The following is a 25,380-nucleotide window of genomic DNA, read 5'->3' as shown; positions in this document are numbered from 1 at the left end:
CCACACAAGCTACAAAGGGACGATGCCATGTGAACAGCTCTCTAAGACCACAGAAGACAACTGCTTCTCCTAAACTCACAGAGCGGGAAAAATGTAAATAAAATGAAAGAGCGGAGGAAGCACTCCTGGTTAAAAGTGTTCCCCTGAAAGACAAACAATGAAGCAGACCCCTTCAGTCTAACAGACACCTGTTTCAAAAAGAGATTAAAAATACTGAAGGAATTAAAAAAGGTTATCGAAAAATGCCTCTTCATTGTGTTCATGGGGTTCTCAAGGCAAGCATACTGAAGTGGTTTGCCATTTCCTTCTCCAGTGGACCACATTTCTTCAGGCCCTGACTAGCAGGGACACATCTTTAAGATGCTCCATAGTCAGACAACATGCCTGGCCACCTGGCCGTCTCACTGCTGGTCTTTGTTGAGCCTGTAAACCTTCACTGGCCGCCAGGTGTCCATGAGTGTGCTGCAGTACTTGAGTGCAATCTCAAGAACAAAAGAATGATCTCTGTTCGTTTCCAAGGCAAACCATTCAACATCACCATAATCCAAGACTATGCCCCAACCGCTAATGCCAAAGAAGCTGAAATCGAGCAGTTCTATGAAGAGCTACAAGACCTTCTAGAACTAACACCAAAAAAAGATGTCCTTTTCATCATAGGGGACTAGAATGCAAAAGTAGGAAGTCAAAAGATACCTGGAGTAACAGGCAAGTTTGGCCTTGGGAGTACCAAATGAAGCAGGGCAAAGGCTAACAGAGTTTTGTCAAGAGAACACACTGGTCATAGCAAACACCCTCTTTCAACAACACAAGAGACGACTCTTACATGGACATCACCAGATGGTAAATACTGAATTTAGACTGATATAGTTTTTGCAGCCAAAGATGGAGACGCTCTATACAATCAGCAAAAACAAGACTGGGAGAAGACTGTGGCTCAGATCTTGAGCTCTTTATTGCAAAATTCAGACTTAAAATGAAGAAAGTAGGGAAAACCACTAGGCCATTCATATATGACCTAAATCAAATCCCTTATCATGATACACCAGAGGTGACAAATAGATTCAAGGGATTAGATTTGTTAGACACAGTGCCTGAAGCACTATGGATGGAGGTTCATAGCTTTGAACAGGACGTGGTGATCAAAACCATCCCCAAGAAAAACAAATGCAAGAAGGCAAAGTGGTTGTCTAAAGAGGCCTTACAAATAGCTGAGAAGAGAAGCAAAAGGCAAAGGAGAAGAGGAGAGACATACCCAACTGAAGGCAGAGTTCCAGAGAATAGCAAGGAGAGATAAGAAAGTCTTATTTAGTGAAGAATGCAAAGAAATAGAAGAAAACAATAGAATGGAAAAGACTAGAGATCTCTTCAAGAAAATTACAGATACCAAGGGAACAGTTCACGCAAAGATGGGCTTAATAAAGGACAGAAATAGTAAGGATCTAACAGAAGCAAAAGACATTAAGAAGAGGTGGCAAGAATACACAGAACAATTGCATCAAAAAAGGTCTTAATGATCCAGATAACCACGAAGGTCACTCACCCAGTCAGACATTCTGGAGTGTGATGTCAAGTGGGCCTTAGGAAGCATTACCACGAACAAAGCTAGTAGAGGTGATAGAATTCCAGCTGACCTATTTCAAATCCTAAAAGATAATGCTGTTAATGTGCTGCACTTGATAGGCCAGCAGATTTGGAAAGCTCAGCAGAGGCCAAAGGACTTGAAAAGGTCAGTTTTCATTCCAATCCCAAAGAAGGGCAATGCTAAAGAATGTTCAAACTACTGCATAATTGCACTCATCTCACATGCTAGTAGGTAATGCTCAAAACCCTTCAAGCTAGGCTTCAGTAGTACATGAACAGAGAACTTCCAAACGCACAAGCTAAATTTAGAAAAGGCAGAGGAACCAGAGATCAAATTGCCAACATCTGCTGGATCTTAGAAAAAGCAACGGAATTAGGGAAAAAAAAAATCTACTTCTTGTTCACTATGCTAAAGCCTCTGACTGTGTGGATCACAACAAACTGGAAAATTCTTAAAGAGATGGGAATACCAAAACACCTTGCCTGTCTCCTGAGAAATCTGTATGCAGGTCAAGAAACAACTGTTAGAATTGGACATGGAACAATGGACAGGTTCAAAATTGGGAAAGGAGTACGTCAAGGCTGTACACTGTCACCTTGCTTATTTAGCTTAGAGCATATATCATGTGAAATGCCAGGCTGCATGAAGCACAAGCTGGACAAGATTGCTGAGAGAAATATCACCAACCTCAGATATGCAGATGATAGCTCTTTTAGGGCAGAAAGTGAAGAGGAACTAAAGAGCTTCTCAGTGAAGGTCAAACAGGAGACTGTTCAGGCTGGCTTAAAACTCAACATTCAGGAGGGAGGAGCCAAGATGGCAGAGGAGTAGGACGGGGAGAACACTTTCTCCCCCACAAATTCATCAAAAGAACATTTAAACGCGGAGTAAATTCCACAAAACAACTTCTGAAGGCCGGCAGAGGACATCAGGCACCCAGAAAAGCAACCCAAGTCTTCGAAAGGAGATAGGAAAAAATATAAAAGACAAAAAAAGAGACAAAAGAGGGAGACAAAAGAGGACGGAGTTCCATCCCGGGAAAGGAGTCTTAAAAAGAGAGAAGTTTCCAAACACCAGGAAACCTTCTCACTGCCGAATCTGTGCCGAGCTTTGGAAGCACAGAGGGCAACATAACAGGGAGGAAAAATAAATAAAAAATTAAAACCCGCACATTGCGAGCCCTACGGTAACTCCCCACAGTGGAAAAGCAGCGCAGACGCCTGCATCCACCATTAGCAAGCGGGGGCTGGGCAGGGAGGCGCAGCGCGGGCTGCATCACTTAGGGCTGGCCTGAATACCCTGAGCGCTATCTGAGCGAAATAATTTGGGCTAGTAAACCAGACTGTGGGATATCTACCACGCGAAAAGCCAGCCCTAACCTAAGACCGCCAGGCCCATGCACGGAACAAAGGACTGAACAGAGATAGCCGGCTGCAGACCTTCCCCCTCCGGTGACAGGCAGCCAGAACCGGGAGGGGGCAATCGCAGCCCCAGAGAGACATTATCTATAAAACTGTAAGCAGGCTTCTTTGCTAACTAAAACTTCTTGGCGGTCTGGACGGTCAACATCTGCCTGAGAAGGTGCACCGGTTGTACACCTAGATAAACGAGCAGCGGGGAGGCGATTCGCAGCAATTGCGCTCGCCAAACACCTCATCACCTGAGCTGCTCGGACCTGGGAAGGGCACAAAACGCAGGCCCAACCGAGTCTGCGCCTCTGAAGACTACCCGAGTGCCTGAACCTGAGCGGCTTGGACCTGGGAGGTACAGGCAGCCCAGGGCCAGCCACGGATGGTTCCCGGCGGAGCAACCTAGAGCCTGAGAAGTGTGGGCAGGGAGGCTACACGCGCCTTGAGCGGGGGCAGACCCAGTGTGGCTGAGGCACTGCGAGCACACGCCAGTGTTATTTGCAGCATCCCTCCCTCCCTCCCAACAGCGCGACTGAACAAGTGAGCCTAAAAAAAAAAAAAAAAAAAAAGTATCCTCCACCATCCCCTTTGTGTCAGGGCAGAAACCAGACACTGAAGAGACCAGCAAACAGAAGAAGCTGTAACAGAGGGAACCACCTTGGAAGCTACAGGCAATAGATTAAAACCCTGTGGTTACTACCGACTACATAGGAAGGGGCCTATAGATCTTGAGAAATATAAGTCGGACCAAGGAACTAGCCAAAAATGGACTGAACCCACAATACTCACAACAAAACCAGAGAAAGTCCTGGATATATTTTTACGATCATTCTTTTTTTTTTAATTTTTTTAAAAAATTTTAAGTCCTCTATTATTCCTTTAATTTTCACTTTTATAACCTATTACTTTGCAAAAAAAAAAAAGAAGAAAGGCCCTTTTTTTTTTTTTACAGCAAACTTCATATATATATTTTTAATAACTTTTTGACCTTTTTTTTTTTTTTCTTCTTCCTCTCTTTAACATTGTATTTTTGAAATTCCAAACTCTACTCTGGATTTTTAATTAGCTTTTTGGTATTTGTTATCAATTTTGTACCTACAGTTTTTTTTTTTATAATTTCTGTGACTTTTTTTTTTTTTTCTGTTTCTCTTCTTCTTTTATATAACATTGTATATCTGAAATTCCAAACTCTACTCTAGATTTTTAACTTTTGCTTTTTGGTATTAGTCATCAATTTTGTACCTATATTCTCTTTATAATTTTCACGACCTTGTTTGTTTTTGTTCATTTTTTCTTTCTTTTCCTTCTTCTTTTCTTTAACATCGTATTTTTGAAATTCCAAACTCTACTCTAGATGTTTAATTTTTGCTTTTATGTATTTGTTACCAATTTTGTACCTTTAAGAACCCAATCTTCAGTACCCATTTTTCACTAGGGAGCGAGATTACTGGCTTGACTGCTCTCTCTCCCTTTGGACTCTCCTTTTTCTCCACCAGATCACCAGTGTCTCCTCCCTAACCCCTCTCTACTCTACCTAACTCTGTGAATTTCTGTGTGTTCCAGACGGGGAGAACACTTAGGGAACTGATTACTGGCTGGATCTGTCTCCCTTCTTTTCATTCCCCCCTTTTATCCTCCTGGCCACCTCTGTCTCCTTCCTCCTTCTTCTCTCCTCTGTATAACTCCGTGAACATTTCTGAGTGGTCCAGTTGTGGAGTGCACATAAGGAAGTGATTACTGGCTAGCCCACTCTCTCCTCTATTCATTCCACCTCATCTCATTCAGGTCACCTCTAAATCCCTCCTCCCTCTTCTCTTCTCCATGTAACGCTGTGAACCTCTCTGGGTGACCCTCACGGTAGAGAAACTTTTCATCTTTAACGTAGATGTTTTATCAGTGGTGCTGTATAGAAGGAGAAGTTTTGAAACTACTGTAAAAATAAGACCAATAACTGGAAGCAGGAGGCTTAAGTCCAAACCCTGACTCCAGGGAACTCCTGACTCTAAGGAACATTAATTGACAGGAGCTCATCAAACGCCTCCATACCTACACTGAAACCAAGCACCACACAAGGGCCAACAAGTTCCAGGGCAAGACATACCAAGCAAATTCTCCAGCAATGAAGGAACACAGCCCTGAGCTCCAAGACACAGGCTGTCCAAAGTCACCCCAAAGCCATAGACATCTCATAACTCATTACTGGACACTTCACTGCACTCCAGAGAGAAGAAATCCAGCTCCACCCACCAGAACACCGACACAAGCTTCCCTAACCAGGAAACCTTGACAAACCACCTGTACAAACCCACACACAGCGAGGAAACGTCACAATAAAGAGAACTCCACAAACTGCCAGAATACAGATAGGACACCCCAAAATCAGCAATTTAAACAAGATGAAGAGACAGAGGAATACCCAGCAGATAAAGGAACAGGATAAATGCCCACCAAACCAAACAAAAGAGGAAGAGATAGGGAATCTACCTGATAAAGAATTCCGAATAATGATAGTGAAATTGATCCAAAATCTTGAAATCAAAATGGAATCACAGATAAATAGCCTGGAGACAAGGATTGAGAAGATGCAAGAAAGGTTTAACAAGGACCTAGAAGAAATAAAAAAGAGTCAATACATAATGAATAATGCAATAAATGAAATTAAAAACACTCTGGAGGCAACAAATAGTAGAATAACAGAGGCAGAAGATAGGATTAGTGAATTAGAAGATAGAATGGTAGAAATAAATGAATCAGAGAGGATAAAAGAAAAACGAATTAAAAGAAATGAGGACAATCTCAGAGACCTCCAGGACAATATTAAACGCTACAATATTCGAATCATAGGGGTCCCAGAAGAAGACAAAAAGACCATGAGAAAATACTTGAGAAGATAATAGTTGAAAACTTCCCTAAAATGGGGAAGGAAATAATCACCCAAGTCCAAGAAACCCAGAGAGTCCCAAACAGGATAAACCCAAGGTGAAACACCCCAAGACACATAGTAATCAAATTAACAAAGATCAAACACAAGGAACAAATATTAAAAGCAGCAAGGGAAAAACAACAAATAACACACAAGGGAATTCCCATAAGGATAACAGCTGATCTTGCAATAGAAACTCTTGAAGCCAGGAGGGAATGGCAAGACATACTTAAAAGGATGAAAGAAAATAACCTACAGCCCAGATTATTGTACCCAGCAAGGATCTCTTTCAAATATGAAGGAGAAATCAAAACCTTTTCAGACAAGCAAAAGCTGAGAGAATTCTGCACCACCAAACCAGCTCTCCAACAAATACTAAAGGATATTCTCTGGACAGGAAACACAAAAACGGTGTATAAATTTGAACCCAAAACAATAAAGTAAATGGCAACGGGATCATACTTATCAGTAATTACCTTAAACGTAAATGGGCTGAATGCCCCAACCAAAAGACAAAGACTGGCTGAATGGATACAAAAATAAGACCCCTACATATGTTGTCTACAAGAGACCCACCTCAAAACGGGGGACACATACAGACTGAAAGTGAAGGGCTGGAAAAAGATTTTCCATGCAAATAGGGACCAAAAGAAAGCAGGAGTAGCAATACTCATTATCAGATAAAATAGACTTTAAAACAAAGGCTGTGAAAAGAGACAAAGATGGTCACTATATAATGATCAAAGGATCAATCCAAGAAGAAGATATAACAATTATAAATATATATGCACCCAACACGGGAGCACCACAATATGTAAGACGAATGCTAACAACTATGAAAGGAGAAATTAACAATAACACAATAATAGTGGGAGACTTTAATACCCCACTCACACCTATGGATAGATCAACTAAACAGAAAATTAACAAGGAAACACAAACTTTAAACGATACAATAGACCCCACTCACACCTATGGATAGATCAACTAAACAGAAAATTAACAAGGAAACACAAACTTTAAACGATACAATAGACCAGTTAGACCTAATTGATATCTATAGGACATTTCATCCCAAAACAATGAATTTCACCTTTTTCTCAAGTGCACATGGAACCTTCTCCAGGATAGATCACATCCTGGGCCATAAATCTAGCCCTGGTAAATTCAAAAACATAGAAATCATTCCAAGCATCTTTTCTGACCACAATGCAGTAATATTAGATCTCAATTACAAGAGAAAAACTATTAAAAATTCCAACATATGGAGGCTGAACAACACGCTGCTGAATAACCAACAAATCACAGAAGAAATCAAAAAAGAAACCAAAATTTGCATAGAAACAAATGAAAATGAAAACACAACAACCCAAAACCTGTGGGACACGGTAAAAGCAGTCCTAAGGGGAAAGTTCATAGCAATACAGGCATACCTCAACAAACAAGAAAAAAGTCAAATAAATAACCTAACTCTACACCTAAAGCAACTAGAAAAGGAAGAAATGAAGAACCCCAGGGTTAGTAGAAGGAAAGAAATCTTAAAAACTAGAGCAGAAATAAATGCAAAAGAAACAAAAGAGACCATAGCAAAAATCAACAAAGCCAAAAGCTGGTTCTTTGAAAGGATAAATAAAATTGACAAACCATTAGCCAGACTCATCAAGAAACAAAGGGAGAAAAATCAAATCAATAAAATTAGAAATGAAAATGGAGAGATCACAACAGACAACACAGAAATACAAAGGATCATAAAAGACTATTATCAACAATTATATGCCAATAAGATGGACAACGTGGAAGAAATGGACAAATTCTTAGAAAAGTACAACTTTCCAAAACTGGACCAGGAAAAAATAGAAAATCTTAACAGACCCATCACAAGCACGGAAATTGAAACTGTAATCAAAAATCTTCCAGCAAACAAAAGCCCAGGTCCAGACGGCTTCACAGCTGAATTCTACCAAAAATTTAGAGAGGAGCTAACACCTATCCTGCTCAAACTCTTTCAGAAAATTGCAGAGGAAGGTAAACTTCCAAACTCATTCTATGAGGCCACCATCACCCTAATACCAAAACCTGACAAAGATGCCACAAAAAAAGAAAACTACAGGCCACTATCACTGATGAACATAGATGCAAAAATCCTTAACAAAATTCTAGCAATCAGAATCCAACAACACATTAAAAAGATCATACACCATGACCAAGTGGGCTTTATCCCAGAGACGCAAGGATTCTTCAATATCCGCAAATCAATCAATGTAATACACCACATTAACAAATTGAGAAATAAAAACCATATGATTATCTCAATAGATGCAGAGAAAGCCTTTGACAAAATTCAACATCCATTTATGATAAAAACTCTCCAGAAAGCAGGAACAGAAGGAACATACCTCAACATAATAAAAGCTATATATGACAAACCCACAGCAAACATTATCCTCAATGGTGAAAAATTGAAAGCATTTCCTCTAAAGTCAGGAACAAGACAAGGGTGCCCACTTTCACCATTACTATTCAACATAGTTTTGGAAGTTTTGGCCACAGCAATCAGAGCAGAAAAAGAAATAAAAGGAATCCAAATTGGAAAAGAAGAAGTAAAGCTCTCACTATTTGCAGATGACATGATCCTCTACATAGAAAACCCTAAAGACTCCACCAGAAAATTACTAGAACTAATCAATGATTATAGTAAAGTTGCAGGATATAAAATCAACACACAGAAATCCCTTGCATTCCTATACACTAATAATGAGAAAACAGAAAGAGAAATTAAGGAAACAATTCCATTCACCATTGCAACGGAAAGAATAAAATACTTAGGAATATATCTACCTAAAGAATCTAAAGACCTATATATAGAAAACTATAAAACACTGGTGAAAGAAATCAAAGAGGACACTAATAGATGGAGAAATATACCATGTTCATGGATTGGAAGAATCAATATAGTGAAAATGAGTATACTACCCAAAGCAATTTATAGATTCAATGCAATCCCTATCAAGCTACCAACGGTATTCTTCACAGAGATAGAACAAATAATTTCACAATTTGTATGGAAATACAAAAAACCTTGAATAGCCAAAGCGATCTTGAGAAAGAAGAATGGAACTGGAGGAATCAACCTACCTGACTTCAGGCTCTACTACAAAGCCACAGTTATCAAGACAGTATGGTACTGGCACAAAGACAGAAATATAGATCAATGGAACAAAACAGAAAGCCCAGAGATAAATCCATGCACATATGGACACCTTATCTTTGACAAAGGAGGCAAGAATATACAATGGATTAAAGACAATCTCTTTAACAAGTGGTGCTGGGAAATCTGGTCAACCACTTGTAAAAGAATGAAACTAGAACACTTTCTAACACCATACACAAAAATAAACTCAAAATGGATTAAAGATCTAATGTAAGACCAGAAACTATAAAACTCCTAGAGGAGAACATAGGCAAAACACTATCCGACATACATCACAGCAGGATCCTCTATGACCCACCTCCCAGAATATTGGAAATAAAAGCAAAAATAAACAAATGGGACCTAATTAAACTTAAAAGCTTCTGCACATCAAAGGAAACTATTAGCAAGGTGAAAAGGCAGCCTTCAGAATGGGAGAAAATAATAGCAAATGAAGCAACTGACAAACAACTAATCTCAAAAATATACAAGCAACTCCTACAGCTCAATTCCAGAAAAATAAATGACCCAATCAAAAAATGGGCCAAAGAACTAAATAGACATTTCTCCAAAGAAGACATACAGATGGCTAACAAACACATGAAAAGATGCTCAACATCACTCATTATCAGAGAAATGCAAATCAAAACCACTATGAGGTACCATTTCACACCAGTCAGAATGGCTGCGATCCAAAAAGTCTACAAGCAATAAATGCTGGAGAGGGTGTGGAGAAAAAGGAACCCTCTTACACTGTTGGTGGGAATGCAAACTAGTACAGCCACTATGGAGAAGAGTGTGGAGATTCCTTAAAAAACTGAAAATAGACCTGCCTTATGATCCAGCAATCCCACTGCTGGGCATACACACTGAGCAAACCAGAAGGGAAAGAGACACGTGTACCCCAATGTTCATCGCAGCACTGTTTATAATAGCCAGGACATGGAAGCAACCTAGATGTCCATCAGCAGATGAATGGATAAGAAAGCTGTGGTACATATACACAATGGAGTATTACTCAGCCATTAAAAAGAACACATTTGAATCAGTTCTAATGAGGTGGATGAAACTGGAGCCTATTATACAGAGTGAAGTAAGCCAGAAAGAAAAACACCAATACAGTATACTAACGCATATATATGGAATTTAGAAAGATGGTAACAATAACCCTGTGTACGAGACAGCAAAAGAGACACTGATGTATAGAACAGTCTTATGGACTCTGTTGGAGAGGGAGAGGGTGGGAAGATTTGGGAGAATGGCATTGAAATATGTGTAATATCATGTATGAAACGAGTTGCCAGTCCAGGTTTGATGCACGATACTGGATGCTTGGGGCTGGTGCACTGGGACGACCCAGAGGGATGGTGTGGGGAGGGAGGAGGGAGGAGGGTTCAGGATGGGGAGTGTATGTATACCTGTGGCAGATTCGTTTTGATGTTTGGCAAAACTAATACAGTGTTTCAGGCTTAAAAATAAAATAAAATTAAAAACAACAACAACAACAAAACTCAACATTCAAAAAACAAAGATCATGACATCTGGTTCCATTACTTCATGGCAAATAGATGGAGAAAAAGTGTAAACAGTGACAGATTTTATCTTCTTGGGCTACAAAATCACTGCAGATGGTGACTGCAGCCATGAAATTAAGACACTTGCTCCTTGGAAGAAATGCTATGACAAACCAAGACAGCATATTAAAAAGCAAAGACATCACTTTGCCAACAAAGGTTCCTACAGTCAAAGCTATGGTTTTTCCAATAGTCATGTACGGATGTGAGATTGAAACCATAAAGGCGGCTGAGTGCCGAAGAATTGATGCTTTCGAACTGTGGTGCTGAGGAAGATTCTTGCGAGTCCCTTGGACAGCAAGATCAAACCAGTCAATCCTAAAGAAAATCGACCCTGAATACTCATGGGAAGGACTGATGCTCAAGCAGAAGCTCCAATACTTTGGCCCCCTGACACAAAGAACTGACTCCCTGAAGACGACCTTGATGCTGGGCAAGACTGAGTGCAGGAGGAGAAAGGGGAGACGGAGGATGACATGGCTGGATGGCATCACTGACTCAATGGACAGGAGTTTAAGCAAACTCCAGGAGACAGTGAAAGACAGGGAAGCCTGGTGTGCTGCAGTTCATGGGGTTCAAAGAGTCGGACCCAACTTAGCAACTGAACAAGAGGCAATTAGAGATTATCATATTATGCAAAGTCAGAAAGAGCAAAACAAATACAGTATGGTATCACTTATGCTGGGCTGTAATTAGTCACTCAGTCGTGTCTGACTCTTTGCGACGCCATGGACTGTAGCCCACCAGGCACCTCTGTCCACGGCAATTCTCCAGGCAAGAATATTGGATGGGTTACCGTGCTTTCCTCCCTCCCGTGGATCTTCCCAAAGCAGGGATTGAACCCAGGTCTTCCACATTGCAGGTGGATTCTTTACCGTCTGAGCTACCAGGGAAGCCCAAAAATACTGAAGTGGGGAGCCTATCCCTTCTCCAGGGAGCTTCCCAACCCAGGTATCTAACCAGGATCTCCTGCACTGTAATTCTTTACCAGTTGAGCTACCAGGGAAGCCCGATATCACTTATATGTAGAATCTAAAACATGGCAGAAGGGAACCTATCTATGAAACAGAAACACAGACTTGAAGCACCGACTGGTGGTTGCCATGTGGGAGATGGGCAGGTGGATCAGGAGTTTGGGATAAGCAGATGTAAACTATTATATACAGGACGGATAAACAACAAGATCCTACTGGAAAGCACAGGGAACTAGATTCAGTATCCTGTGATAAACTGTAATGGAAAAGAACATGAAAAAGAATATATGTATGTGTAACCGAGTCACTCTGCTACACAGGAATAATTTAATACCACAGTGTATAATCAACTATACTTCAAAAAAAAAGAAAAAAAAAAGGAAGGGGGAAGAAAAGAGAAAAGGCACATAAGGAAGGGAGGCAAGCAGAGACGTAAAGGGAGTGAATTTCAGTGAACAGGGGACCTGATCTCTAACCACACTGCAGCATGATGGAGCTCTGCAGAACAACACAGGGACAGAGGCCAACGGAAAGGTCAGGCCCGCTGGCTTGCAGAGGATGACATAAAAATGGGTCCACAGCGTCCAGATCAGTCAGGGAATCACACACTGGGAAGGAAGGCCCCGGGGTTCAGGAGGAGTGCCCAGTGAGCCCCGTGAGGGTGGAGGGCTGCCCAGGTCAGTGGGGAGGAGGACAGACGACAAGGAAGGAGTAGGTCACAGCCAGACGCCCAAGGTCAAGACCTTGGAGGGAGCACTGCTCCTGATGAGCGAGATGGATGTGGCCAGGCTGGTGGGAAACCATGTCGCGTGGAGGATGGGAAGGTGGTATCAGATCACCAACGGCAGAGGAGAAAACATGGGGTACATGTGGGGACAAGGATCCGTGTGAATCCCAGTCACAGAAAAGGAACCCAGCAGCAGTGCGACTGCCTCTCCTTGCTGGGTGTCTGAAACGAAATGCCATGCTGTTTTTCCAAGCCGACACTGGGACCTTTCCAGGGCCCCAGAGATAGTGAGTACCAGTGAGGAGTTGAGTCCAGAAAACATCTTTAGAGCCTTTGCCTCTTGCAGTGGATTTGACTCAAGGGAAAGGGAAGTTGGACGAATATGGATTTCAGCACAGCCACCTGGCACCGCCCTCTGCAGGCCCTTACCTTTGTCTGCTTCTTCTCAGTGGCGTAGACGATGGAGGTGCAGCAGACCTCGGCGATCTTGCGGCCCTGGCCGTAGAAGGACCAGCAGCAGATTTCGTCCCCAATGACGTCCTTTATGAACAGGACCCTTCCGTTAAAGCGCAGAGACAGCTTATCAAACAGTTCGATGTTTTTCAACATATTGTCGTCAGAATTGCTGCAAAAGAGCAGGTGATAAGGCAACTGATCACCAGCAGCTGTTACGGGCCACCACCGGTGGGGCGGTGTTTCCACATGCAGGCCCCTTATCGCCACCAACCCTTACCAACCTCACAAGAAGCCCAAGAAGGCGGCAGGGTAGTCCCTACCGCTCAAAGGAAAGCAAGGATCAGAGAAATCAGGGAGCTGCCCAAGGTCAAAAACTAATAAATGGCAGAGCTGAGTCTCAAAAAGACAGCTCTGGCCCCCAAGGCTGTGCTCGAGTGGCTGCCCTGCTGTGCCAAAGCCAGGGATGAAACGCTGAAAACACAGGGCCCTGCGGGCACAGGCGGCAGGTGGGGGACACAGAGGCACGCTCCATGGAGCCCCGTGAAAGGCTGAGCGACCAGCCCAAAAGAGACTGCTTATCCTGGGTCCATGTACTGGTCTTGACTGACTTCATCAACCCTACTTCCTGTAATTCTTGATTTGGAGCCACACGTTCCCAAGAGGCAAACGGCTCCCAGGAAACCCATATATATTGCTAGTGGGAACATAAAATGGTGCAGTAGTCACTGTGGAGAACAGTCCGGCAGGTCCTCAAATGATTAAACCTGGAGTTCCTGCGTGACCCAGCAATTCCACTCCTAGGTATCTACCCAGGAGAAATGGAAATGTGTGTGTGCACACACACACGTCCACAGCAGCGTTATTCCTAACAGCCAAAAGGTGGAAACAACCCTAACTGCCCAACCACAACTGGTGGATGGAGAAACAATGTGGTCTGTCTGGATGGTGGAATATTATTCAGCCATAAAGAGGAATGAAGTACTGATTCATGCTACAACATGGATGAACCTTGAAAACATTATGCTGAGCGAAAGAAGCCAGACACAAAAAACAACGTACTGCCTGATTCTATCTACATGAAGTGTCCAGTGTAGGCAGATCCACAGAAATAGAACACACAGCAGTGGCTGCCTAGGGCTGGGGGAGGTAGGAGGGAGGAGCAATACGGGGAGTGACTGATAACGGGTCCAGGTTTCCTTCTGGGATGATGATAATGGCTTAAAATGAGGTACGTGGTGATGGGTACACAACTCTGTGAACATAGTAAGAAGCACTGAGCTGTGTATTTTCAAAAGGGTGAATTTTACAGTGTGTGGGAATTAGATTTCATAACTATCTATCCAGCAGGGCACTCTAGAGGTGCAGAAAGGGAACGTGTGTTTTCAACTGAAGGGAATGTGGGGGCAGGGAGCTGGGCCTGGCAGGCATGAGTACAGAGGTCTTTTCTGGCCAACACCTTACCTAGTATACGAGTATTTGTTGTTACTTCTGTTGTAGAGCAACTTCACAGCTGGCTGTGGGTTGTTTTAGGGAAAAAAAACAGAAAGAAGAGAGTTACTTGGGAGTGCAGGTACAGAGAACCACTGGCTTCCCTTGGAGCTGGGGCCCTGCCACCAGCCTGAAGAGGCAGGTAAGCGTAGCCTGTGGGGTGGGGAGGGGCTGAGACGGAGATGGCATGACCCCAACACCAGGGGCAACACAAGGTGAGCTGCAGGCTCCCATTCTTGACCCCGTCTCAGACCTTGTGCAAGCAATTTTACACATATTTCAAAACTTATTCAGAAGAATCCCCACCATTTCAGTAGCAAAAGAAATGCCACAAGGGTGCCTCCAACATACCTTATTTGACGTCGCTATAAGTTTCTGTTCTTCCTTGGATGACGTAATGACGGGAACTTTGCAGAACGGCTCGTAAGTATCTTTGTTCTGCTGGAACAAAACATACTTTCAGCCTGGGAGGCCTGCCCAGCATTTGATTGTTTAAGCTGGCCTGCCAGGCAACGACAGGTTCTGGTGAGAGGAGATGGGGCAGCCACGGCTGCGAAGAGAGGAGGACGATCTTATAAGCTGGGCGACGATCAAGAGTGGAGTTCTCCAATGAACCTGCTCTTTGGCCAGGAGTCTTACATGCCAGAGTGTTCCGTAAATACTAACTATGATAACATTTTTTCATAGCCCAGTGAAAGTGAAAAGAAAGTGAAGCTGCTCAGTCGTGTCCAACTCTTTACGACCCCATGGACTGTAGCCTACCAGGATCCTCCATCCATGGGATTTTCCAGGCAATAGTACTGGAGTGGGTTGCCATTTCCTTCTCCAGGGGATCTTCCCGACCCAGGGATTGAACCTGGGTCTCCTGCATTGTAGGCAGACGCTTTAGCGTCTGTGCCACCAAGGAAGTCCTCTTATAGCCCAGAAGCCACTCAAAAATAAACCCTAAACAAGGCAGATGAAATGACTGCATCAAAACTCCTACAAACTCCACTGCAATGACTGTAGAGAAATGAAAATGTATAAGCCCATAAGGAGAAAAGGAATAGGAGAAGTACGGCCAGCAGGCAAGAGATGTCACGAATTCGAGGCTGGAAAGCAGGCCTCAGATGAGTGATGACCAAGCAGAAGGGGAAAGCTGAAAGCCAAGCCAGCTGAAAGAGTCTGGGAGATTTCCCAGAACAGCTCTGAAGGCTGGTGGGCTGACAGCAGGACTTGAGGACTGCCTGCTTGTTGGCAGAAGCACTGGTGAGACCCCAGATGGATGCCCTACCCCAGCCTGGCAGGAGAAAAGTCCACTTTCCTGGAGAAGTTTGTACAGGAGAGGACAAGGCTGACTTGCTATTCTGAAAAGGGGGGATTCAGTGAATGATCTATACCCTCAATGGTGATACCTACCCCTTCTGCTCAGATCCCAAAAGGCAGCCAGTCAGGCTCATACCAACCAGGCTAGAGAGGGGAGGACACTTCTACGAGAACCACCTGTCCAGAAGAAGCGTTCATAGATTCTGACGTTGAGAGTTCCCACTGAAGAAGTCAGTCTTATCATTCGCCACTGAAGCCCACGGAACAACAAAAACCAATACCTACAGTTTTTTCAGAGCTTAAATTTCAACAGACCAAGGACCATCAGATTAGATTCAGAAAGCCTCTGAAATATGAGACTGAAACCAAGACAAAGAGAACAAGTAAGAGGAGGAGCCACACGATGAAGGCAGCAGAAAGGAAACTTCCAATAGTAAGATGGGAATGACAAGAGTATCACATCCTATGAAACAAGGCTGGCGTGCCACATTAAGAGCATGCGGAGAACAAGAAAGGGCTCTTGGGAGTCAGAAATATGAGAGCAGAAACGAAAAACTCAACAGAAGCCTTGAAAAGATACAACTGTCTGAGAAAACAGAACAATAAAAGTGACAGAAACTAGGCGGCCAGGCCCCTGAGGTTTAATCTCAGACTAACAGAAACCACAAAAAGGAACCGGACGGCGAGTCTCTAAGACGAAGGCGAAACAGATTCCCTGATGCGTCTGAGCAGACCAAAAGGAGACTGTGGTTTCTGAGAACTTGGGGCTACATTCGAATTGTGTGCTTAGAAAACCAAGCCAACAAAAAACAATGAAGCAACGACTAATTCTGGCAAACTGAAAAGTTATGAGAGAAAGGAAATAATCACTGTATACTCTATGGCTCAACTGTTAACAATATTCATATGACTCGCTGTGAGCTCTGAGTACCAGTTTAATCAGAACTTTGAGAAACGATATTGAGAGAAGGAATACATGCATGCAAGTTTGGTAGTGGTTTGGGGTGGTGCATGAGCTAACTTTCCACTTTCTATAGAAATGTCAGTGGATAATGCTGAAAACGGACAATCAATAAATGTCAATGTAAGAAATATGGGAAAAAACAACTGCTGGAAGAATCAGAAGAGGCTGCTTCAGGGTGGGAGGGGGTAGAGGGCATATGGTAGTGGTTTAGACATCAACCTTGCCTACAGTCCTGACTTGCCTTTGTAAATGCTTGACCTGCATTACTTTAATAAACATAAACACGAAATTCAAAGAACAAAGTAAAGACTTCAACCTTCCATTAGACGTACAGTGAGTTCACAGACTCTCAGGGGAGGTGGTATGTGCAAGCTAACAGTTCCTCGGGCAGACAGGCGTGACGGGGCTGCCTCCACGGGGAGTCACGCGGACAGGCGGCTGGGAGAGGCGCAAACGTGAGCCTCACGAATACAGATCCGATGCCTCTGCCAACCTACAGGGACTCTTCTGATTCTCTGCCACGTGTTCACAGCTGCTGGCCCCATCAAGAGGCACTCTAGTTCTGCAGGGATTTTACTCTCCCTAGACTTGATGGCACCCCACTCCAGTACTCTTGCCTGGAAGGCTGCAGTCCATGGGGTCACTGAGGGTCAGACACGACTGAGCGACTTCACTTTCACTTTTCGCTTTCATGCATTGGAGAAGGAAATGGCAACCCACTCCAGTGTTCTTGCCTGGAGAATCCCAGGGATGGGGGAGCCTCGTGGGCTGCCGTCTACGAGGTCGCACAGAGTCGGACATGACTGAAGCGACTTAGCAGCAGACTTGATCCCAGTGGTCTTGCCCCAGGTCCAGCTGAGGAGTGAGGGGTATCTGTCTGCAGAGATTATGGTGGACTCTCAACAATGACTCATGGGTAAGTCCCCAGAAGGGACCAGAAAACAAATCAAGTTGTATACCCCATAGCTGGGTACCGAAGGGCTGCAATGTACACAGGAGAGGACCCGAAACCATGGGGGCTAAAATACGCTGGAGAGCAATCAGGTGGGCCGGGCGTCCCAGGTAAGCCTCTCAGGGGTCAAGCTGGCCAGAGGGGAGCAGCCCCAAGGTCAACTCATTAACTCGCATAGCAGCTCAGTGAGGGAGGAACTGCCCTCCTCCGCAGAGAGGGGAACCGGAGGCGGGTGGCCCCGGCCGAGGGGACACCTACTTGCAGGGCGGCCTGGCACTCTTCCACCAGGCCCTGGACCAGGTAGTACTTGGCTTCTGCCAGCAGCTCCTCGATCTCCCGACGGCTCTCGGGCAAGGGGACCGCCCCGTCGCGAAGGTAGTTGAGTATCGTACCAAAGTGCTTGCCACACCGGTCAATGAGGATCCAGCCTGCGGTGGGAGGAGGCAGGAAAGAGGGGTTCGTCACCTGGGCGTGCCTTTCCTGGAAGGTCCTGAGGGGAATGAGGTGGCTCTTGGTTCCGTCCACCTTCCAGGAGCAGCAGGACCACGGAGAAGGCAGCGGCCTCACCCGCCTGGCTCCCAGCAAAGGGCTGATGGAGGCCCTGCCTAGCAGCACCGCCACGGCCTCCCAGCCCTGCTGGCAGCAGACACCGCACCCGGACTCACTGGTCTTGGGCTCTTCCAGGTGCAGGGCCCCTGCATCCTGAAAGTGTGTTTCTAAGTTGCCTCAAAAATCCCTTTGTCAAGTGCATCCCAAGAGGGCCTAATGCCCCACATCTGGATAAAAATAGGGTCCCAACGACCACAACCCATGGATGGTGGGAAGGCTTCTGGGGTGAAAACATCCACTCCTTCTTTTTCAACAATACTTTTTTCAGACTCCCACACAGCAGAGCCATTTCTAAGGAAGCAGAAGGCTCGCTGCCCACAGGCCGTGACATCTGGCTCCCAAGGGTGCGCCCCAGGCACTCACCAGCACCACCAGAAGAAATTCCATCCGTGACCCCACACAAGGCGTTTAGGGACCTGATACACGGTGGTGACCAGACAGACCCTGCCCTCGAGTGGTTCCGCCTGACCTAGGGAGACGGCGCTGGCATTTATGAGAAATGGAAACGGCTCCCAGCTGCTGACCGGAAGCAGGCATGGTACAAAACTGTGCCTTGGGGGTAGGGGCAGGACAAGGCAAGCCCTCCCGCTTATCAACATCCTCTCCAGTCTCCAATCCCACACTGGCCTGCAGTGCCCGCTTCTCCTCCACTAGAAAGCCATGCTTCTCAGGATTCCTCGGCTGAAATGTACATGCTATTGGGAGGGGGAAAGCGGACGAGAGCCTGGGAAGAGGAGGAGGAGGTACCAGAAAGGGAAGTAAGACCAAGCACGCCTCGAGACAAAATGTGAAGCCAGACAGATGGAGGGGTCCGGGCCTTCCCAACCCGTGGCATCACCCCAGGAAGGGGGCCCCCCCGTCTCCTGCTGCATGCTGCAGGGGAAGGGCAGTTGGGAGGTTTACACAGCAATCAGTCACACTCTGCCTCTGCTTGCTCTCAGTCTGGGAAAAGCGCCAGGTTTCCACTCCTGAGACCACTATGTCCTCCCCGAGTCCTCCTCAGACCCAGGCCCTGGATCAGCAGAGGTCAACGAAGGCCAAGATCAGCCAAGGCACCTTTTCACACCCGGAGTGGCAAGTCGGCCCACCTGCCCCGAAGCCAGCACCACCAAGGGTGCGCAGGTACTCTAGCACACGAATTGGGTGGTGCCTATCACCATCACCAGGAATGCTGACAAGGCCATTTCCATGCTTCCCGAGACAACTACTCCTCAGTCCACGGCTCCCAGGCCTTTGGTTACAGGTTGGTCACAGGCTCTGGTTTCCTGAGCACAGTGAGAAGTTTATCTGCAGTCTCAGCAAATGCAAATCAAAGGTGGGGGCCTGGATCCGAGGAAGGATGAGGTCTTCGCGGGGTGGCGAGTCCTGTCATCTTGACGGTGCCCGCTGATGCTACCGCTCCTTTCTCCAGTGGAGACAACACAGTACAGGCTCAGCGTCCGTCCCGCAGCTCAGATCCTTGAGCAAACAGGACCACTGAGGGTGTATGGGCAGGGCCACTCAGAGCACAGGCCCCGCTCTCCAAAGGGAGCTCCTCCCACTCCAGCCAAAGTGTGGCAGAGAGGCCCAATACTCCAGGAGAAGCCAAAAATGCAGATTTCCCTGTGAAATCTCCTGATTTTTAGTAAACTGAAGAACTGGAAAAGATCCTGATGCTGGGAAAGACTGAGGACAAGAGCAGAAGGGGGCAGCAGAGGATGAGATGGTCAGATGACATCAGTGACTCAATGGACGTGAGTTAGAGCCAACTCTGGGAGACATTGAAGGACAAGGAACCTGGTGTGCTGCAATCCCTGGGGTCTCAAAGAGTTCGGACATGACTCAGTGACTGAACAACAAAACTAGCTGTAAACCTGCCATTAACCCACCACAGGGCAGCCAGAGCCGGGCCTGCAGGCCACTAGCTTGTGACCTCTGTTACTGTGGATCAAGTGCCCCCTTCCAATGAGCTGACATGGTACGGTAAGGCCGGATTACCTTCCCACCAGTTTTTGATGAGAGATGCTCTCTCTCCTACATTTTCTATAGATAAGAGAGAGGCTCAGAGAGGCTCAGGGACATCCCCTAGTTGGGGAGGCAGCGCTAAGCCACAGAGAACAAGCGAGAAACTCGTTGGAAGACTCCTTTCATCGTACAGAACTGAGGAGCCACGCGGAACCTCGGTTTTTGGGAGAAATGGCAACCAGTTCCACTCAGTTGCTCCGGGAAGAAAACCTCTTCCCTTGCCTTCACTGAGTGGACGACTCAGCAGCTAAGAGCAAGGGCCCCTGAAATCAATTACCCGAGTGACACTCCAGAGTCTCCATAAACCAACAGGCGGACCATGACACTGGGCTCTGGCTCAAGAATGCCGCCAGGAAATGCTTGTGGCAAAGGAATCATACTTTGGACAAATAAGGGAAAAAAAAGAGAGCCAGGCGCGCTCTCCATGAGGTTTCAATTAGCGTTTTGACTTCAAAAATATTTTTGCTGCTTTCAGAGCAGGAATCGATCCCTTTCAAACGGTCAGCTCTGGTCGCTAACGTGTAGACAAGCTATGTCAGGATGACCTGGAGTCCCCCAGCCCCTTGGGCAGGGCTGAAGGGTGAGGGGCGCTGTCCGAGACCCAGAGGCTCTCGGACGGACGGGCTGAGAGATGTACCCAGCGTGGGTCTCTGCTGGAAACCCAGCTCCACGCTTGCCTGCTGGATGACATCGGCATTTCACTGAACCTCTCGGTCCGGCAGTTTCCCGTTCTAAAATGGTGCCTCCCTGCGCTGGCATAAAGGCGAGAGAATGTACTGGAGCCACAGAGCACAATGCCGGGTCTATCGGCAGCACTCAAACCAGGTCTCTGACACTGAGCCCTGTATACAGGTCCTCGTGACTGGAGACGGCGTGTTCCAGCCCCGGGGACAGTGGTCTGCATGGCTTGCAGGGAACCTGGGAGAAGGCTCCACTTAGGGTCGGGGGCAGCAGACCACATTCTTCCTCTCTTCTTCCCTCCCCCACCTCCTCCAGGAAGCTTTCACCGACCTCTCCTTTGCCATACTAAGGGAGATCTTTATGGCCCCAAACTTGCCTAGGTACTTGAGCCCCTGTTACAAACTCAGACTCTTGGAGGCGGCCTCCTTCCTGAATCAGGATCTCCAGGGCAGGGTTTCTCTGCCTCGGCGCTCCTGACACTTTGGGGGTTTTTTGGCTGCACTGGGCCTTCATTGCAGCACACAAGCTTTCTCTCTAGATGTGGCTTGTGGGCTTCTCCTATTGCGGCGTGGTCTTAGCTGCCCTGTGGCATGTGGGATCTTAGCTCCCTGATCAGGACGTTGAACCCCTGTCCCCAGCACTGGAAGGTGGACCTTTAACAATCAGACCACCAAGGAAGTCCCTACTGACACTTTGTGCTGTGCTCAGTCACATTTGTGTCCGACTTGGTGCAACCCTATGGACCGCAGCCTTCCAGGCTCCTCTGCCCATGGGCTTCTCCAGGCAAGAAAACTAGAATGGGTTGCCATGCCCTCCTCCAGGGGATCTTCCCAACCCACGTGATATACAATTCAGACAGGCAGAAGGGCGTGGAGTGCGAGAGAGTCTGCCACCACCCAGGACCCCGGGTCCCCTCTCCAGAAGCCACCAGCTTCTCAGGCATCCTGTGGAGATTTCTACCAACACAATGCACACAGTTTGGGGCCTTCAGGGCCCTTGTTCCGTAACCAGAAAGCTGTCCTGCTGGTTTCGCCCACCTGTTTGTGGCACACTTCACTGTAGCTGACAGCCTTCCCACCTAAAGGCCAGGATGACGCTGTGAGATGCAGAAAGCCTACCCTGTTTTGCAGATTTGAGGGCGTGCTCAGGCCACAGGTGCTCAGGCCATGGGTGCAGCTGTGCAGTGTTTCCCCAGGGGCCAACAGGATTGCTCTGCCAGCACAGTGTGGCTGGAGGACCAGACACCCAGCCTGACGTCCAGGCCTGAAAGGGCTTCAGTTCTAAGCCGGTGGTGGGCCACTAGGCTGCCATACTCGGGCGCCCTGGCCTGAGGGCTGAGCCCACACCAAACCACACAAAGCAGATAGTAAGAGCTAGCCAGTTCTGCCTTCAGTAGTATCCTGGTTTCCAGCTCTATATCTTTTGAAAAAGCCTTCACCTCTCTGAGATGTGCCTGTGTGTCAGCTGCTCAGTCGTGTCTGACTCTTTGCAACCCCATGGACTGTGCCCACCAGGCTCCTCTGTCCATGAGATTCTCCAAGCAAGAACACTGGAGTGGGTTGCCATGCCTTTCTCCAGATCATCTTCCCAACCCAGGGATCAAACCCAGGTTCCCCACACTGCAGACAGATTCTTTACCATCTGAGCCATCAGGGAGTGGATTTCTCACTGATCCGTAACAGCAGCAGCCACCCCTTAAAGGGTTAGGGTGAGACTTAAATGTAACAAAGCCCCCAAAAGGCCACACTGTGAGCTTTTCCTAATGGCTCGAAGGGGGCTGGCGCTCCCCTGAAGTGAAAACAGTTGTGGTTTGGCATATCCAAAAACCATACTCCTTCCCTGGGGACGCTGGGCTTTCCAGGAAGCCCCAGGCAAGCACACAGTCCGGCAGCTGTTGAGAAGCCCACGCAGGCCTGCTGCTTCCACTCCCGGGAGTCTCCCAGCTGGGGGCGGGAAAGCCCCCGGACTGCATCTCCTTTGTGACATGACATCAGGCCACCAAAGGCGAGGGCCCTTCAGGGAAATGAGGCTCCCACTTTGCTTCTAAAGCAACTTGGGCGCTTTTCCTGAGCCCTGCCAAGGACTGGGCAGGGCGGAAGTAAAGCCACAGCGATCCTGGGCTCTCAGATAAGGTCTGTTTCCTTAGGCAGCTGGGGCGCTATTGTCTTGATTTCCACAAACACTCCCGCGATGCTGGGTGTGGCCCAGCAGAGGGGACCCTCCCACTCCTAAGAAGCTTGGCGCAGACTTCTGGGTGCGGTGCGGAGGCAGCTCTGGGGCTCTGGCCTCACTCGTCTGCTGCTGCTGGGCCAGAAACCCAAGGTCACTGGGAGCCCAGGGAAGTGGGACTTCAGGCCCCGCAGACTGGCTTCTCCAGGACACAGGGAGACGCATCCACTGGTGGACAGCCCAAGGGTGCACTCTTAGGATCTGAGAACATGATGTGCACACCGGGCCCAGGGCCCCCAATCCCACCAGGGGTCAAAACTCGCCCCTCTCCCAGGCACTACCATCCCCAGAGAGGCAGGGCGTCAGCACAGATGCCAGCCTCAGAAACAGGGAAGGTAAGGTCAAGCCAGGCTGTGGCCTGGTCTCAAGCAAGCTCAGGACAAGCAATGAAAGATGGGGCCATCTTTCAACCACATGCCACCTTGCCCCATAAACCCGGTCAGAGAAGGATGCTCTCTCTTTCAGGGTTCTGAGCGTTCCCGGTGGGTTGGAAGTAGGACCACTGGAAGCAATTCTTCATCTTGTATTAACAGGACTTTCCACGAAAACAAAAAAACCACACACTGAATGCACATATACTGAACACTTCCTATGGACCAACAGCCCCAGGGAGTAGGTGCCACCGTGCCCATTTAGCAGATGGAGAAATGAGATGTCAACAGATTAAACAACTTGATGAGGGTTACCAGACACGAGAACGGGAGCTGCAACCCCAGATCAGGTCTGTGAGTCCTCAACAGGCCCCAGCCTAGGAGGGCAAGGGTCCCGAGCAGACACTCCTGCCTCGGTCACACCTGAGTCTCACTCTGAGATCACAGGATCTTCACGGAGAGAATGAGAAGGGAGCCAACCAGGGGAGCCAGTCCAGTGTCCGCTGCACAGAGCTGAGGCCTGGGGGCGGGGAAATGACATTCTCAAAGTCACAATGCAAGCCAACAGCTAAGTGGAGACTATGACCCCACCCACTTCCCCCCGGGCCAACTCAGTCATCTTCAGGTCTCAGCTTAGGTGTCACCTCCTCAGGGAAGCCCTCCTTGACCACACCCTGAATAGATGTGGTCTCCATTACTCACACTCAAGGCTCCCTCCACGTCTGGTAACACTGAGCACAACAGGAAACCCGAGCCGGTTTTGTGTTGCTTTTCTGAACTGGAAGGAAGCCCTCGACCAGAAGCACAGCCCTAGCCCGGGACCCTGGGCTTACCTTCACTGTCCGTGAGCACCTCCATGCGCCCGCTGAACATGGCCTTCAGCATGGTGTCCTGCTTGGTCAGCGTCTGCATGGTGGTGTAGTAGAGGGCTCCACCCACGTTCAGCTTCACGTACTTGGAGCTGGGGCTCGTGCCCTTGAAGGAAGTGGTGCGGGTCGCAGCCGCTGGCACCGCTGAGCTCACCACACTTTCTCCTGACATCTCTTCCTGCCCAGGGACAAGACTCAGGGTCAGCAGGGTCAGGGCACCAGGCCTGATTTCCTTTCCTCAACCAGTGGGCTGTAGCTGGCCTCCAGATGAGTCCTACTTAGTCCTAGTGTGTCCTGCACTGAGAACAAAGTTCACTCCCGGTCTTCACAGCTCAGGAAGAGTTCAGAGGAAAACCTGGATTTCTGGCTTCAGAGGCCAGGCCTTCTCTGGTGGCTCCGGGGTAAAGAATCTGCCTGTCAACGCAAGACACGCAGGTTTGATCCCTAAGCCAGGAGGATCCCACATGCCATGGAGCAACTAAGCCTGGGAGCAGCAGTGACTGAGCCCGCAAGCCTAGAGCCTGTGCTCTGCAAAGAGAAGCCACCGCAGTGAGAAGGCTGCACACGGCAACTAGAGTAGGCCCTGCTTGCCACAACTAGAGAACAGCCCGCACAGCAACAAAGACCCAGCGTAACAACAACAACAAAAATCAGAGACCATCTAGGCCAGCAGGGGAACACATGGTGTGAGCTGGGGTGCCGGCCGCCCCGTAGGCACGCGTATGCAACCCCCAACTGGCCCCAAACTCCACACAGACAGCTGGGCTCACACACCGGCTTCACCTGTTGACCCTGCAGATTTGCATTTACCACCGAGTCCTGCATTACAAGGAGTTCCTTGGTGTCTACTGCCGATGTAACTAAAGGGACACCCTGGCTGTATCCTGAAGCGCTACCTGGGTCTCTGTCCCCTTGTTGCCACTCACCACACAACAGCTGAAAGTGACACCTTTCAGCTGAATTACCCATGAAACAAGCTTGGAAGAAACTGAGTGTGATCTAAACTACCATTCCCCTCCAAGGAAAAAGTGTTTCCCAGGACTCAATGAAAGACATAAAGATGCGGTGAACCC

The 25,380-nt window shown here is 47.4% G+C and overlaps 1 protein-coding gene across 6 annotated transcripts in view; it reads right to left on the bottom strand.

The window, feature by feature from the left end:
* Positions 1–25,380, bottom strand: part of KCTD10 (potassium channel tetramerization domain containing 10) — a 42,397-nt gene that overhangs the window by 5,862 nt on the left and 11,155 nt on the right. For 5 of the 6 annotated variants that reach the window (XM_055550711.1, XM_055550707.1, XM_055550712.1 and 2 more), the window contains 5 exons: positions 24,272–24,485; positions 17,803–17,972; positions 14,675–14,764; positions 14,297–14,349; positions 12,809–13,004 (listed from right to left, as the gene is read on the bottom strand). In XM_055550711.1, coding sequence (XP_055406686.1) covers positions 12,809–13,004; positions 14,297–14,349; positions 14,675–14,764; positions 17,803–17,972; positions 24,272–24,479 — 717 coding nt within the window. In that variant the 5' untranslated portion in view covers positions 24,480–24,485. The remainder of the gene's footprint in view (positions 1–12,808; positions 13,005–14,296; positions 14,350–14,674; positions 14,765–17,802; positions 17,973–24,271; positions 24,486–25,380) is intronic. The other variant, XM_055550708.1, reaches the window with a different exon arrangement.

This window comes from Bubalus kerabau, chromosome 16, assembly GCF_029407905.1.
Source record: "Bubalus kerabau isolate K-KA32 ecotype Philippines breed swamp buffalo chromosome 16, PCC_UOA_SB_1v2, whole genome shotgun sequence".
Taxonomy (NCBI): domain Eukaryota; kingdom Metazoa; phylum Chordata; class Mammalia; order Artiodactyla; family Bovidae; genus Bubalus; species Bubalus kerabau.
This window is presented reverse-complemented; position numbering and strand designations above follow the sequence as displayed.